This window comes from Nomascus leucogenys, chromosome 11 (genome assembly GCF_006542625.1).
Source record: "Nomascus leucogenys isolate Asia chromosome 11, Asia_NLE_v1, whole genome shotgun sequence".
Taxonomy (NCBI): domain Eukaryota; kingdom Metazoa; phylum Chordata; class Mammalia; order Primates; family Hylobatidae; genus Nomascus; species Nomascus leucogenys.
In genome coordinates this window covers 63,088,388-63,104,536 of record NC_044391.1, presented here as the reverse complement: position 1 = coordinate 63,104,536, position 16,149 = coordinate 63,088,388, and the positions used below count along the sequence as shown (strand labels likewise).

The following is a 16,149-nucleotide window of genomic DNA, read 5'->3' as shown; positions in this document are numbered from 1 at the left end:
GGTTTAAAGACAGAAAGCATGCTTTAAAAACAAGAGCTTTACAGGTATCTAGAAGTGTAGATATTCTGTGATGATTGATTTCCTTCCTATAGAGGCAGCATGTATATTTACATACAAAGTCTCTGTAGTGCACTTCTTTGAACTTTAGTCTTCTACCTATCTACCCAAGTTTAAGGCCAAATAAAAAGTTCTGTGAAAGCCCCTTATAGAAGTGACTTACTATTTATACATAAAGAATTTAAAAGCACACCATAAAATGCTAAAATACTGACTGGTACATTTGTTAAGCTGTACATTGAGGATAAGATTGTCAAAACTCAAATTAAGTATAATTTAACATCAAAACCGAAGCATATCAGTGTTCAATTGTCTTTTCCTGTTTATCAAGGCTAGAAACTCAGAAAACAGCTGCTTTTATTAATGAGGTCATACTACTACAGAAGGTACCTTACCTTCCCAACAGTCACCATTTCACGTTGCACTTTATATCACATCTAGTAGTTCCTCAAATACATTTCTTTTGTATCAGAATTCATCATAAATGGGGCAAAGGGTGTACTAAGAAAAAAGGGAGAAGTCAGGCACAATGGCTTACGCCTGTAATCCCAGCACTTTGGGAGGCCGAGGCGGATCACCTGAGGTCAGGAGTTCGAAACCAGCCTGGTCAACATGGCAAAACCCCATCTCTACTAAAAATACAAAAAATAGCCAGGCGTGGTGGCGGGCGCCTGTAATCCCAGCTACTCAGGGAGGCTGAGGCACAAGAATCGCCTGAACCTGGGAAGCAGAGGTTGCAGTGAGCTGAGATCATGCCACTGCACTCCAACCTGGGCGATAGAGCAAGACTCCGTCTCAAAAAAGAAAGAAAAAGAAAAAAAGAGAGAGAAATGCAGTAAAATTGTTTTTCGATAAAGAACAGAATTCAAATCTATAAAACAAAATAAAATGTTACCTTCCTCTATTCCAAGCACTAATGATAATGGGTTATCAACTTAAATAGTTTTATATTTTGAAAAAAAAAATCTGCCTTTTCAAAACTTCTGAGGTATGATATACATACAAAGAAGTGTACAAATCACAAATGGATAAATTTTCACAAGGTGTAAGTACCACCCAGATTAAGAAAGAGAATATTCCCAGCGCAGCATAATTGTTCATTGTGCAGTCTCCCAGTCACTATTTCCTCTTCCCAAAAGAAACCACTTTCCCAGCTAGTTTCACTTGTTTTGGAATGTTACATAAAATGAAACATGCAGAATAAACTCTTGTGACTGACTTCTTTCTTTTAATATTGTATTTGTGAAGTTTATCCATGTTGTTGAACATGGCAGTAGCCCATTTATTCTCATTGGTGTATAATTTAAACAATTAATCAATTTTACTGTTGGACATCTGGTTTGTTGCCAGTTTGAAGCTCTTACAAATAATGCTTCTTATGAACTTTCTTATATACATCAATATGATATGCTAATACGGTTTTTAAAATAACTAGATTATCTAAGCAAATATTTTTAAACTTTTTTTTTTTTTTTTTTTTTTGAGACAGGATCTCTCCCTCTGTTGCCCAGGCTTCAACGCAGTGGCACAAAACACAGCTCACTGCAGCCTCAACTTCCTGGGCTCAAGCAATCCTCCTGCCTCAGCTTCCCAAGTAGGTGGGACTACAGGCATGCACCACTATGCATGGCTAATTTTTAAAATTTTTTGTAGAGACAGGGTCTCACATTGTTGCCCAGGCTGGTCTCAAACTCCTGGGCTCAAGTGATCCTCCTACCTCGGACTCCCAAAGTGCTCAGATTATAGGCATGAGCCACTGTATTCAGTCTTAAACGTTTAATAAGTTATATTTTTATTAAAGTAAGAAAGTTAACTATTTACATTTCTAGTTCAGCTACTTTAACCCAAAGATTCAGTGGGTCCATTAAATGAGATGTGAACACAAAATTACTTTTTTCGACTAACTTCAGATAGTAACAACAGCGGTGGATGTATCTGTGACTTTGTTACCAAAAGAAATCACAGATAATTTTATACCATGTTACATCTAGCTGTTACACGTATTGCAAAATATCATTTGTAACACTCATCACTACTAACTTTTGATATTTAATGACCTACTAAAGAACTATGTCTATTACTATATCACAAATTTGGTTTTTAATAGTTTGATAATCATTCTCAAATGTAAGTGCACTTAGTTCTGTGCATTTTATTTACAGGTTTAAAAACGTTATTCTGAGAAGGGATCCATAGGCTTCACGAGATTGCTAAAGGGATCCATGGCACAAGAAAAGGTTAAGAATCTACGCTCTATTTAACTAAGATGCAGGTGTAACACAGAAGGCACAGGTGATAATTTTCAAGAGCCATCTAAGGGGTACAATATATTGAGGGAAAGAGAAGGCTTTAAATTACTAACCAAAATAAGGCCAACTTCACCAGAAAAAAAAAAAAATGCACCTGAGTCTTGGGAAGGAGGGATATGGAAATACAGAAAGAAGGATTTGTATAAACTAGGAGAGGCTGATTGAGGGAACAGAAAGACCAATCTAATGGAACTGAAGAAAAAGGAGAGAAATGAACCCGCACAAGGTCTGGTCAGGTCCTGTGCTCTCAAAAAGAGAAAAACAATCTAGGCTCCTCCATGAGGAACCAAGCAGCCAGTTAACTTGAGAAAGTAAGGTTTACCTTTAGGCATTTAAGAGACAGCTGGATACATCTAATCTGATTTTAAGGACAATATCTCCCTACCTGCTTGCTTCTGATAAAATTATTTTATGAAGATAAGAAGCCTCTGTTTCATATTTACACAAACACAGATAGTATTAAATGAAAATGTTTGGTTTTGTTTAGATTTTTCCGCAATGTGCTGATTCATTAACGACTTCAATCACCTGCCATTTTTACCTCAACTCCTGTCACTATGACTTCAATTCAAATACATCTGTATTTTTAAAATTCTGCATGTAAGAATCACTTGAACTTTTAAACAATACTGAGGTCCACATCACACCCACAGAGACGATAATTTAATTATCTAAGACGGGGCCCATACAGTGTTACTAAAGAGCTCTCTAGGAAATTTTAATGTACAACAAGGATTGAAAGCTTCTGATCTACATCATAAATCTAAAGTCTATCCTAATAGCTTCATTGCTCTCAACTCCAATTAACTTACACTAGCTCTCTATTCTCATTGTCACACACTGAACTTCACTCAAAACTGTTCCATCGTGGAAACCCCACACTCTGAAATACTGATTGCTTATCTTTCTACCACACCAAAGCCTTCCCTAAGCCTTTTCCGTCCCTCAACCACTCATTTCTTTCAATCTCCTGTCCCTCTCAGCCTCACTCTCTTTATCAGCGCATACCAAATGGTGTATTACTTCAATAATTCTCTGGGTCAGCACCTTCAACATCCTTATCCCCTGGGTCCACTACTCATCTTACAATCTTAAATCGATATAATAACCTGCTTTCCCCAGCCCCAAAGTAATAAAGCACACAATCCTACAGACTGGGGCCCAGGTGATGGCATAACCACACAGAAAACCCTTTTAAGTATCTTCAAAACACAGAATTTAAAATTCCTAATGTGGCCGGGAGTGGTGGCTGACACATGTAATCCCAGCACTTTGAGAGGCCAAGGTGGACAGATCACTTCAGGCCAGGAGCTCGAGACCAGCCTGGCCAACACGGCAAAACCCTGTCTCCACTAAAAATACAAAAATTAGATGTGGGTGCAGTGTCAGTGGCTCATGCCTGTAATCCCAGCACTTTGGGAGGCTGAGAGGGATAGATCACTTGAGGTCAGGAATTCGAGACCAGCCTGGCCAACATGGTGAAACCCCATCTCTACTAAAAATACAAAGATTAGCCAGGCGTGGTTGCTTGTGCCTGTAGTCCCAGCTACTCAGGAGGCTGAGGCAGGAGAATCACTTGAACCCAGGATGCAGAGGTTGCAGTGAGCCAAGATTGTACCACAGCACTCCAGCCTGGGCAAGAGAGTTAGACTCCATCTCCAAAAAAATAAATAAATAAATAAAATTTAAAAAAATAAAAAAATGAAAAAATAGCCAGGCATGGTGGCATGCAATCCTAGCTACTCAGGACGCTGAGGCACAAGAATTGCTTGAACCCGGGAAGTAGAGGACGTAGTGAGCCAAGATCGCACCACTGCACTCCAGCCTGGGCTACAGAGTAAGACTGCTTCAAAAAAAAGAAAAGAGGCCAGGCGTGGTGGCTTATGCCTGTAATCCCAGAACTTTGGGAGGCCAAGGCGGGCAGACCACCTGAGGTCAGGAGTTCGAGACCAGCCTGGTCAACATGGTGAAACCCCATCTCTACTAAAAATATAAAAATTACCCAGGTGTGGTGGTGGGCGCCTGTAATCCCAGCTACTCAGGAAGCTGAGACAGAAGAATCACTTGAACCCAGGAGGTGGATGTTGCAGTGAGCCGAGACTGCACCACTGCACTCCAGCCTGGGCGACAAGAGTGAATGAGCCAAGGCTACACTATTGCACTCCAGCCAGGGTGACAGGAGTGAAACTCCATCTCAAAAAAAAAAAAAGAAAAAGAAAAAAAAAAAAAAACAGAAAAATTCCTAATGGGATATATCCTTGGCAGAGTGGCAGAGTGGCAGAGGGGAGAGGGGAGATAAAGAAAAAGTCATCCTTTTTCCCTACAGGTAAACTACAGAATAACCTTATCAAGTAAAAAATACAAATAAAAACAATGGGATTTTTATTGAAAACATGAAGACTACAAATTAACCTGGAAATAAATGACATATAGTAATAATTAAGTCTGGCCATCCTGAAGTATAATGGGTATCTTTATTTTTTCCATCTTAAATCATTTTAAATCAACCCCAACCTGGATTGTAATTTAGGACAACGACAAACCTAAAGATGATACCACCCATCTAAGTGGGCTATAGGATTAAATGTTACATAAGTAAAAAATAACTAACGTAGACATAAATATTTGTGGCTTTTGATGGTAATATAATGAATCTATAATATATTCATATACCATCACCACAACCTTAGTCCCTTGGTGCTTAGAATGGGTCTGTGCAAAAGTTTAAGTTAGCTTTTTGACCTTCCCCAAACCCTCCTTTAGACCTCCACAGGGGATTCTGGGGAGTCAGTACACATATTCACTCAAATAAATATTGAGCTTCTATTACCTGCTAAGTACTAGATGTAGCACTGGAAACAGTAAACAAAACAGTGAGTTCTTTGGGCTTAGAAAAGGCTTGGCTCAAAATTCCCAATTCCCAGAGCAACAAAGACACAAGAAGTAGGACAACACACCAGAAGCTGCCTGTCTGCCTGACCCTGAGCCTCCAGGCATTCTTACTTACCAGCCAGACTGCCTGACCACAGGACAGCACACCTGCAGGAATCCTAACAAGGGATATTAACATGTTTCCACTCCAGGAAGACAGTTCTCCTCTCTTAGAATGAAAGCCTACTTTTAGAATTTCATATATTCAATTTGTAACATTTTTAGGAATACAGAAAAAATAGGTAACAGCCAGTAACAGCAGGAGCAGGTACTCAAATACTTCTTTGCTAACTGATGGTATAATCTTTATAAAATCTGTAATTTTGTTCACAAATTAAATTCAATATAAACCCTTCATTTAGAAATTTAAACAAGAAATATAAATACTAAGTTTTCTACTTAAATAAAATGTTTTCTTTTATTTGTGAACTTTTAACTTTTAAAAGATAAGCTTGATCTCTTTTGTAACCTACACTGGTAAATTTCTGACACTTGAAGATTTTGTTAACAGGCCTAGATTTGGTGTATCAAATTAACTCAGACACTAGGTTTTTGAATCATTCAATATGTAGGAGTAACTTACGCTGGGATGACTTCGAGGAGGTGCTCGTTCTCTCGGAATTCTTTCATATTCATATCGTCCCTCAGACCACATTTCGTCTCTTCTGTAAGCCACTAAAGAAAAAAAAAAGAATTATGGATTTTATGATACTAGGAAGTAACAGAAAAGGTAAGTAAATGATTACTTTCCAACACAAATATTTTCCAGAGATCTTAAGAGAAAAAAAAAAAATGAAAGTGACCAAAAGGAAAAATGTTTCTTCCAATTTTGAGATTTTCTTTAAAAAAAAAACAAAAAAAACAAAACAAAAAAAAACACACGGAAAGCCCTATCTTCCTTTTTAGGCAAGACTATTTAAAGCTTCAAACAGATTATTGCCACCAATTATGGGAGGAAAATTCATAATACTTCAGACCACAAATACTTCTTCATTCTCCTATAGCAAAAAATAGAAATGATTCATTTTAATGAATAGTTTAAATGGCTGATCAGCAAAGCTATTCCTATTTCCTAGTGAATAGTTCATATAAATAACATTAGTTTTTTGCTTTTCTACAGTCTTCATTTAATATATATCTACTCTATGTTAAATAATGTGTTTTTAACTAAAAAAAGCGTTAAAAGAACAATCCTGCAAAAACACATTCAACAATCCCTGAAAGAAACCACTCCTGATTTTTTTAATGCTATAAATTTACTTTAATGCAAAAGCCACCTCACAAAATGTGAAATTAAAAGTTCTGTCAACATTTTTCAGGTTTGGGATTCAGAGAAAGGGGGGTGGGAGGGTGTATTCTTTTCATAAATGCTTCCTACTTTGAGGAAGGTGAATATGGTGTTATAGAATTCAAGGGTATATAGCCACAAGAAGAGATGAAAATAGAAACTGTGGCCGGGCGCGGTGGTTCACGCCTGTAATCCCAGCACTTTGGGAGGCCGAGGTGGGCGGATCACGAGGTCAGGAGATAGAGATCATCCTGGCTAACACAGTGAAACCCCGTCTCTACAAAAAATACAAAAAATTAGCCAGGCGAGGTGGCGGGCGCCTGTAGTCCCAGCTACTCGGGAGGCTGAGGCAGGAGAATGGCGTGAACCCCCGGGGGGGCTGAGCCTGCAGTGAGCCAAGATCGCGCCACTGCACTCCAGCCTTGGGGACAGCGAGACTCTGTCTCAAAAAAAAAAAAAAAAAAAAAAAGAAACTGAACAGACAAAAGACAAGGTAAACAAGGCAAACAAGAGAAGATGAGAATAGGGTACAGGAAAAGAGACCATTTATATGAAATGGCAATACTATAAATCAGAAGTTGGCAAATTTTTCTGCAAAAGATCAGACAAATATTTTCGGCCTTGTAGGTCACAGATCTCTTTTACAACTACTCAAATCTCTAGCCATAGACAATATACATAAATGTATGAGTGTGTAAATTGTATTTACAAAAACAGGCTAGCACTTGCAGGCAGTAGCTTGACAACTTCTGGAGTGGATGACAAATGGTTAACAGAGAAGAACCAGGAGAAAGTGAAGTAATCATGAAGCAAGTTCTAAGCCAAGAACTGTGAACCATCCTGATGTACAGAAGACCCACCATGAGCAAAAAACGAAAATGGTCCAGGTAGTAAGTTAGTGCCTTTCAGTACATAGAAAGTAGGGCACAGATATGTGAAGAAGAAACACATTTCAAAAAAGACTTAATGTCAAAAGATTTTTGGTGGCTCCTTATAATGCAATACTAAGGGAGGGGGAAACAGATAGCTATTCCATTTTGACAGTACAGAACAGCTATAGAATTCTAATGGTTCGGTTAGTTTAAGTTAAGGAAAAAACAAAGGCTGAAAGAAGGGTGCAACTTTTTTTTGATGTTATTATAGCAAAGCAACCAATTTTCTCTGTAAAAACATACCTATAATATTTTCTAATACAAACAGACCCAATATAATGAATTAACTAGCCAGAGATGCCTAGGAAATCTTTTTTTTTTTTTTTTTTTTTTTTTTTTTTTTTTTTTTTTTTGAGACGGAGTCTCGCTCTGTTGCCCAGGCTGGAGTGCAGTGGCGCAATCTCGGCTCACTGCAAGCTCCGCCTCCCGGGTTCACGCCATTCTCCTGCCTCAGCCTCTCCGAGTAGCTGGGACTACAGGCGCCCGCCACCACGCCCGGCTAATTTTTTTTATTTTTTTAGTAGAGACGGGGTTTCACTGTGTTAGCCAGGATGGTCTCGATCTCCTGACCTTGTGATCCGCCCGCCTCAGCCTCCCAAAGTGCTGGGATTACAGGCGTAAGCCACTGTGCCCGGCGGAAATCTTACTTTAAACTAAAAATTAACTTTTTTCAAGACACACATTCAAGAGAAAAAAATTAGCTTTTAACATTATGCATGAATAAAACTGAATTCTCTGTCTACATAAAGACCTCATTTAATAATGTATGATTCCAAGCAATCAGTCTTTTAGGTGCAAGAATTACGGAAGCTTGAAAGGGAAGTAAATTGTCAACATTACTCCTCCTCTGCCACCTTTACTGAATCCACTAAAGGTTTCAGCCTAAAGAGTTAGATTTTATCCTTTTTAAGATACAGTACAGAGAAATAGTAACAGCAATGAATTAAAGTCAAATCAAAAGGGAAAAACATCAATAGCTATACCCAGAAGAAAAACAGACATATGAGCAAACAGTTCACAAAAAAATACAAATGGCTCTTAAAAATCTTTTGAAAAGATGTTCAACCTCCTTCAAAATAAAGAGGATGAAAACCAAAACTATAATGACATACTTATTTTCATCTAAAAGCTCTGCAAAAATCCAACTGCAGTGATGAGATTAAGGAAAGCAACATTTACATAGGTTAATAAAGGAAGTTGGCCAGGCGCAGTGGCTCACGCCTGTAATCCCAGCACTTTGGGAGGCCGAGGCGGGCGGATCACGAGGTCAGGAGATCGAGACCACGGTGAAACCCCGTCTCTACTAAAAATACAAAAAAATTAGCCGGGCATGGTGGCGGGCGCCTGTAGTCCAGAGCTACTCGGAGAGGCTGAGGCAGGAGAATGGCGTGAACCCAGGAGGCGGAGCTTGCAGTGAGCCGAGATTGCACCACTGCACTCCAGCCTGGGCAACAGAGCGAGACTCCATCTCAAAAAAAAAAATCCATCAGAATAGCACAAATTAAATTGCTGAACCAGTTACATTTATACAAAAGGAATATTTTGTATTCCTTTTGTAAATTGACCAATGAGTTATATTTATACAAAAGGAGTATTTTTGCAAACCATTTCAAAGAAAAGTAACCCCAGTAACAATATGAAAAGACTGCCAAGATACACTGCTAAGCAAAGAAAAGCACAGTAAAAAGGCCAGGTATGAATATATATGCACATGTACAGACTACTCCTGGGAGTAACAACAAGAGAATGCAACAGCAATTGCCTCTGGGGAGAACTAGGTAGCTGGGCAGAGGATGAATATTTTACTGCATAATGTATATATACTATTAAGTATTACAAAAGTATGTAACTGTTTTTAAAGTTCCTGAAAATCATTCAATAAGCATAACATGTGAAGTAATGGTAAAAATGATGAATGTAAATTAATATACTAAAGGAGAATGTAAATAAAAATAAGGTTTGTAATAAATGAGAAAAATAAACAATAAGAGTTCTAAAGAAATACTGTGTAGTTTAATACTGAAATATTAAAGTTTACTGGTGTCCCACAAAAAATGTAACAAAAACTACTATATTAAATACTACTATACTATACTTACTTGAGTCCTTTTAGGAATCAAATTTAACGTTTTCAACAATTTCCTGTAAGGGGGGGAAATACAGACGTAAAGAGTTGTGTCTGTATAAACCAACCAATATAGAGAAATAATTAAATCTTCATTAATTGTATAAATAGAACTCTCAAGCCAAACTCCCTTCAAACACACTCTTGAAAATAGAAGATATTATTTTGGCCACCAGAGGCCACCCAAGTTTCATAAGAACAAAATTATAATAAGAGAATTCTAGTCCTAGAAGTCTAGTCTAGAATTTTGCCAGTTGAGAGCTGGGCAGGTCATCTCTCTTATCCTTATCTCTGAGATTGTACTAGATGTTTAAGGTTGTTTTTAGCTGTTGTTGTAAACACTGGCTTCAAAATACCTCCATAGTTTAGTATGATGAAAATTACCATCTCCTATGGTAATTAGAAGACAGAGTACACTAATATCACCTTATATTCAAATGGAAACTTGCAATTTTCTTTTTATTTTCCTTAAAGGTCTCACTCTGTCGTCCAGGCAGGAATGCAGTGGGGCAAACACACCTCACTGTAGCCTTGACCTCCTGGGCTCAAGCGATCCTCCCGACTCAGCCTCCCTAGTAGCTGGAACCACAGGCATACCACCACCCCTGGCTAATTTTTTTTATCAAGTCATGGTCTTACCATGTTGCCCCCATGCTAGAACCTTGTAATTTTTAAAGGATTTAAAAATAGCTGATAAGTACAGCAAGCTTCCTAATTAGTGGCGTATGTTGTTTATGGTATTATCCAGGCTTAGGAAATTGACCAGTTACATTTATACAAAGGTGTTCAGACTCCCAGTGAGTGATCATGCTACCTGCCACATCATCACTACGTCTCCTCATATCAGTGCAGTTTCAGTGGTACTCCAGAAAAGTTATCTAAGCCAACAAGATATGCAAACTGAAGAATCAACAGAAAAACAGAAGGACCCTATACATCACAATTAGGCAGAGAACAGAATTAGAACTCAGTGTGGAGAATACAAGCTTCATTCAGAAGTGCACTAATAAATGGTTCTGGATTATAAAAATCTCTTTCTCTTATGCCATATTCAATGAAGACAGTATGTTTAATATACCACCATGGGATATTTAATTCCAGAAAGAAAAGAAGCCTTTCTTAGAGCACTCCACTGGGCTATCCAACCACTGTTATGTTAACTTCAACTGAGGGCTAAGAGGGTATGGAGGACTTGCACTCAAAGCAAAAGTGTCACGGAAATTGAGAAAACAAAGTCATAGGCAATATCCTTCTGTCAAACCATTAACACTGTGAATCCAAAGTCAAGATAATGGATCTGTTTTTTCATTTTATCCAAACTGGTTATAGTAGCAACTTAGGCTATAGTAACTCTGCATTCCAATCTAGTAAGTTTTCATTATTAAATACACTCAGGATAAATAGCTTCCCCTCCCCCCCGAACTCATTCCTTCGCTTTTTATATTCTTTCAACAACTATTGATAGCCAACTAGGGTTATTGAACAGCAAAGTCACATTTGACCTCAAACTTTAGATGAACATAGGTCTTTGCACTGGCAATTCCCTGCACAGAATGTTCTTCTCCAGGTGTGGGGAAAAGAAAGAGAGATCGGACTGTTACTGTGTCTATGTAGAAAAGGAAGACATAAGAAACTCCATTTTGATCTGTACCATGGCCGGGCACAGTGGCTCACGCCTGTAATCCCAGCACTTTGGGAGGCCGAGACGGGCGGATCACGAGGTCAGGAGATCAAGACCATCCTGGCTAACATGGTGAAACCCCGTCTCTACTAAAAATACAAAAAATTAGCCGGGTGTGGTGGCACGTGCCTGTAGTCCCAGCTACTCAGGAGGCTGAGGCAAGAGAATCACTTGAACCCGAGAGGCGAAGGTTGCAGCGACCCGAGATCGCACCAGTGCACTCCAGCCTGGGTGACAGAGACTCCATCTCAAAAACAAAAACAAACAAACAAAAAAAGATCTGTACCCTGAACAATTGTTTTGCCTTAAGATGCTGTTAATCTGTAACTTTAGCCCCAACCCTGTGCTCACAGAAACATGTGTTGTATGGAATCAAGGTTTAAGGGATCTAGGGCTGTGCAGGATGTGCCTTGTTAACAATATGTTTACAGGCAGTTTGCTTGGTAAAAGTCATCGCCATTCTCCATTCTCGATTAACCAGGGGCATAATGCACTGCGGAAAGCCGCAGGGACCTCTACCCAGGAAAGCCGGGTATTGTCCAAGGTTTCTACCCACTGAGACAGCCTGAGATATGGCCTCGTGGGACGGGGAAGACCTGACCGTCCCCCAGCCCGACACCCATGAAGGGTCTGTGCTGAGGAGGATCAGTAAAAGAGGAAGGCCTCTGTCTCCTGCATGCCCCTGGGAACGGAATGTCTCGGTATAAAACCTGATTGTACACTCGTTCTATTCTGAGATAGGAGAAAACTGCCCTGTGGCTGGAGGCGAGATATGCTGGCAGCAATGCTGCTCTGTTATTCTTTACTACGCTGAGATGCTTGGGTGGAGAGAAGCATAAATCTGGCCTATGTGCACATCCAGGCATAGTACCTTCCCTTGAACTTATTTGTGCCACAAATTCCTTTGCTCACGTTTTCTTGCTGACCTTCTCCCCACTATCACCATTTTGACAGTACAGAACAGCTATTCTGCCGCATTCCCCTTGCTGAGACAGTGCAAATAGTAATCAATAAATACTGAGGAAACTCAGAGACCGGTGCCAGTGCAGGTCCTCCACAGGCTGAGCGTCGGTCTCCTGGGCCCACTGTTTTCTCTATACTTTGTCTCTGTGTCGTTTCTTTTCTCAGTCTCTTGTCCCACCTGATGAGAAACACCCACAGGTGTGGAGGGGCAGGTCACCCCTTCATCCAGGTATCTGTGGAATTAACTTTCCTGCCCTTCAATGTTACCTTCTTAATGTCACTTAACTAACAGATCCCCCAATCGTGCTATTTTTAATTAGCACTAATAATCTAAGATACTATATAGTGTACTTTTAATACACATTAATCCCTCACTAGTAGTATTTCTACTAATAGTATTTCTAGTAGTGAGGGTTTAATCTGTATTAAAAGTACACTATATAGTATCTTAGATTATTAGTGCTAATAATAATAAAAAGCAGGAATGTCTATTTGTTCACTGATGAATATTAAGCTCCTAGAACAATTTGCACACTGTGCTCAGTATTCAGAGTGAATTAATATTCTAATGATTCTATTAGAAAATATTTGAAATTCCAGGCTGGGCGCGGTGGCCCACACTTGTAATCCCAGCACTTTGAGAGGCCGAGGGGGGCGGATCACGAAGTCAGGAGATCGAGACCATACTGGCTAACACAGTGAAACCCCATCTCTACTAAAAATACAAAAACAAAATTAGCCAGGCGCGGTGGTGGGTGCCTGTAGTCCCAGCTATTCGGGAGGCTGAGGCAGGAGAATGGCGTGAACCCGGGAGGGGGAGCTTGCAGTGAGCCAAGATCGCGCCACTGCACTCCAGCCTGGGTGACAGAATGAGACTCCATCTCAAAAAAAAAAAAAAAAAAACCACGAAATACTTCAAATTCCAGACAACTAAACATAAATTTTAGAATATAATTAGTTAAGGTCATTGAAAAAAAAATTAACTGATACTGGGGCCGGGTGCAGTGGCTCATGCCCGTAATCCCAGCATTTTGGGAGACTGAGCTGGGTGGATCATTTGAGGTCGAGAGTTCAAGATCAGTCTGGCCAACATAGTAATACCCCGTCTCCACTTAAAAAATATACAAAAATTAACCGGGCATGGTGGCACATGCCTGTAATACCAGCTACTCAGGAAGTTGAGGCAGGAGAATCCCTTGAACCTGGGAGATGGAGGCTGCAGTGAGCCAAGATCGTGCCACTGCACTCCAGCCTGGCCAACAGAGCAAGACACCGTTTCAAAAAATAAAAAAAATAAAGTATTGCATTCTCTACTAGTTTTACAAGTCACTTGACTTTCCAACACTTTAAGGATACTTCTTTTATAAGCCCAAATGTACTGCACTAAACTTAGTAGGAGATCCCTGATCGTCCATTATAATTGATCAGTTAACTAAAATTACACAAGTAAACAAAAATGCCAGATGTCTGCCTACATATAATATTTATAAATCTGAATTTTATTTCATATATGGATGGAAGCTAAGGCCTTAACCGGTCAGCCTCCTTCCAGTGTTTTACCCTCCATTTTACCCAAAAAAAGGATAATCAACTGTTACTGCATATTCATAATGTGAAGTTTCCAGGATCAAGAATCCAAGCGGTTTTTTATTAACCATAATAAATCCAAACTTCTATCTTCCATATGCCTCCTTCTATTATATCTAACTTTCTATTCTCCCCAAAAGCATATAATTATGCCTGTTTCCTTATTGTGCCACAAACAGACTAATACACTACCATGGAGCTGTTTATTTTCCAAACTGGATACCTTTTCCCATTTTCTCACTCAACATCCAACGGTCCATCAAGGCCCAATTCAAAACCTATTGTTCTCCACAAAGCCCATTATATAAACCCTACAGACTTAAAACAGATTCCAAACTAGTGACTGATAGGCCACATAAGACTTGTATTTGACCCACTTTTTTTTTTTTAATAAAATTCTATTCCACTGACAACATTTAAAAACTGGGAGAGGATGCTTTTTTTAAAATGGTACTTCCAACTTTTTTTGAAAAAATTAGATGTTCTGGCAAAACTGGGATCATAGTCTCACATAGCCACAATCAGCTGTAGCTGAGTGGCAGGTGACCCCTTCTACGGGTGAAGTATTCATTAACGTTAACTGCCTGATCTCTGAGACCGTACCTTCAGCACCTGCAATCATTCAAGAAATAACTGACTGTCTTATGTGCCAAGAACTGTATTAGCTACTGGAGTTACAAAGATAAATGAGACAAACACAGTCCCTCACCGACAGTCTCGCTTAGTAGGGATGGTAAAGAAGCAATTAGGATACATGTGATAAATGCCGTGAGGGAAGCGCAGGGCAGCTAAGAGTACATAGCAAAAATACCTAACTCTATGGAAGTTAGGGAATACCCAAGTAAAGTGACAGCTAAACTCAGATCTTTAATAGAAGTTATCCAGAAAAAGGTAGGAGGGAACAGGGAGCTCAAATGTCCCAGAGAGAGAAAAGAGCCTTTGTGAAGATACTCAGGGAAGAAAGTATTCTGAGGAATTGAAATCAGTTCAACATGGCTACAGCCATGCCCAAACTTTAAATGCAGGGTCAGAGAAAGGGCTCAACTGAAATGGCTGGCAGGAAAATCTACGTGTTATCAATAGTTAAGGTTAGGAGACGAAGGAGAATTTCAGTAAAGAAGTTGAATATATAAAATAGTTTAAGCAGGAAACAGGTTTCAGAAGGCAGGGGTGTTGAGGGGTTAAATGGGGAAGAAACGAAGAAGCAGTGATAGCCTAAGTCGAAAGAAGGCACAAAGCAGCATGGAAATGAGACTATAGCACAGAAGACCACAGAAGCTTACATCTTGGGCGGTAACCAAGGATAATAGAGATGTAAAGCATGGTAGGTTTGGCTGGCCACAAATATGCCAAGAGAATTAGTGCCAGCGTCCCCTGTCGGCCATGGAGACATTCAGCCCTCTCAAAATTCAGCTGCGCCCTGGATGGATTGCACTTCCGTCTCTATAGAAGACATCGGCTTCACTCTGGATTGACTGTGCAGGCTCCAGGAGAGGCTCTGGGTTCCAGGCTGCTGGAACGCAGGCTACCAGGGAGTGGTTAGAGGCCTGGTCTGTATGTGCTGGTGGGTAGAAGTATAAATTACCTTGCATTATGTTCTGATTTTTCTGTAGGAATGGTGGGCACGTTATGGCCTCTTAGAGAAAAAGCAGTGCGTAGCCATTATAGATTTACAGGAAGAGAAAAGGTGACAAGAAGTTCAACATTTGTCCATACCCATACTAAAGATGAGTCATTCTGTGAATCCAACTCTCCCCAAGTTGTCCTTGTCTCCCCAAATAGACTGAGATCTCCACCAGAAAAAAAAAAACAAAAAACAAAAAAACAGATCTGTTTATTTTGGAGTTCCCAAAGTGCCTAATAGCTGGGTACGGCGAACACCTTCAGTGAAATTACCGACTTCCTGACTTCTCTCGGGTCACTTAAGTTACCTAGCTCAGTCTTCTTCTTGCATATTAAGGCGCTACAGAGAAGCGAACCCATTTCTTAGACTCAATACTTCCCTTTATTCCAAACTCCACTGCGTCTCTCCACCCTCAACCGCATGGGCAGAATTGTTGCACAATTCAAAGGCAGGAGAATCCAGGACCCGACACAGAAAACTCCCGCCCACTCCCCCCGCGTTTAGCAGCCCGCACATTCTCTGCATCCATCTCTGGGAAAGGTAAAAAGCGCTCACCGACTCTGGCCCTCCGGGAGACCCCGTAAACGTAGTCGTCCGCTCGCCGCCGTTATCCCAGGTAGCACTTCCGGCGCGCGCAATGACGTTAGCGAAG

At 40.0% G+C, this 16,149-nt stretch overlaps 1 protein-coding gene across 22 annotated transcripts in view; it reads right to left on the bottom strand.

Moving 5' to 3' along the window:
• Positions 1-16,146, bottom strand: part of PPHLN1 (periphilin 1) — a 125,322-nt gene extending 109,176 nt beyond the window's left edge. For 6 of the 22 annotated variants that reach the window (XM_030822655.1, XM_030822657.1, XM_030822659.1 and 3 more), the window contains exons 1-3: positions 16,053-16,112; positions 9,617-9,659; positions 5,881-5,972 (exon numbers count right to left, since the gene is read on the bottom strand). In XM_030822655.1, coding sequence (XP_030678515.1) covers positions 5,881-5,972; position 9,617 — 93 coding nt within the window. In that variant the 5' untranslated portion in view covers positions 9,618-9,659; positions 16,053-16,112. Of the gene's footprint in view, positions 1-5,880; positions 5,973-9,616; positions 9,660-16,052 lie in introns of all 22 variants that reach the window. The other 16 variants (XM_030822650.1, XM_030822652.1, XM_030822653.1 and 13 more) reach the window with 6 other exon arrangements.
• Positions 16,147-16,149: the final 3 nt, after the last annotated feature.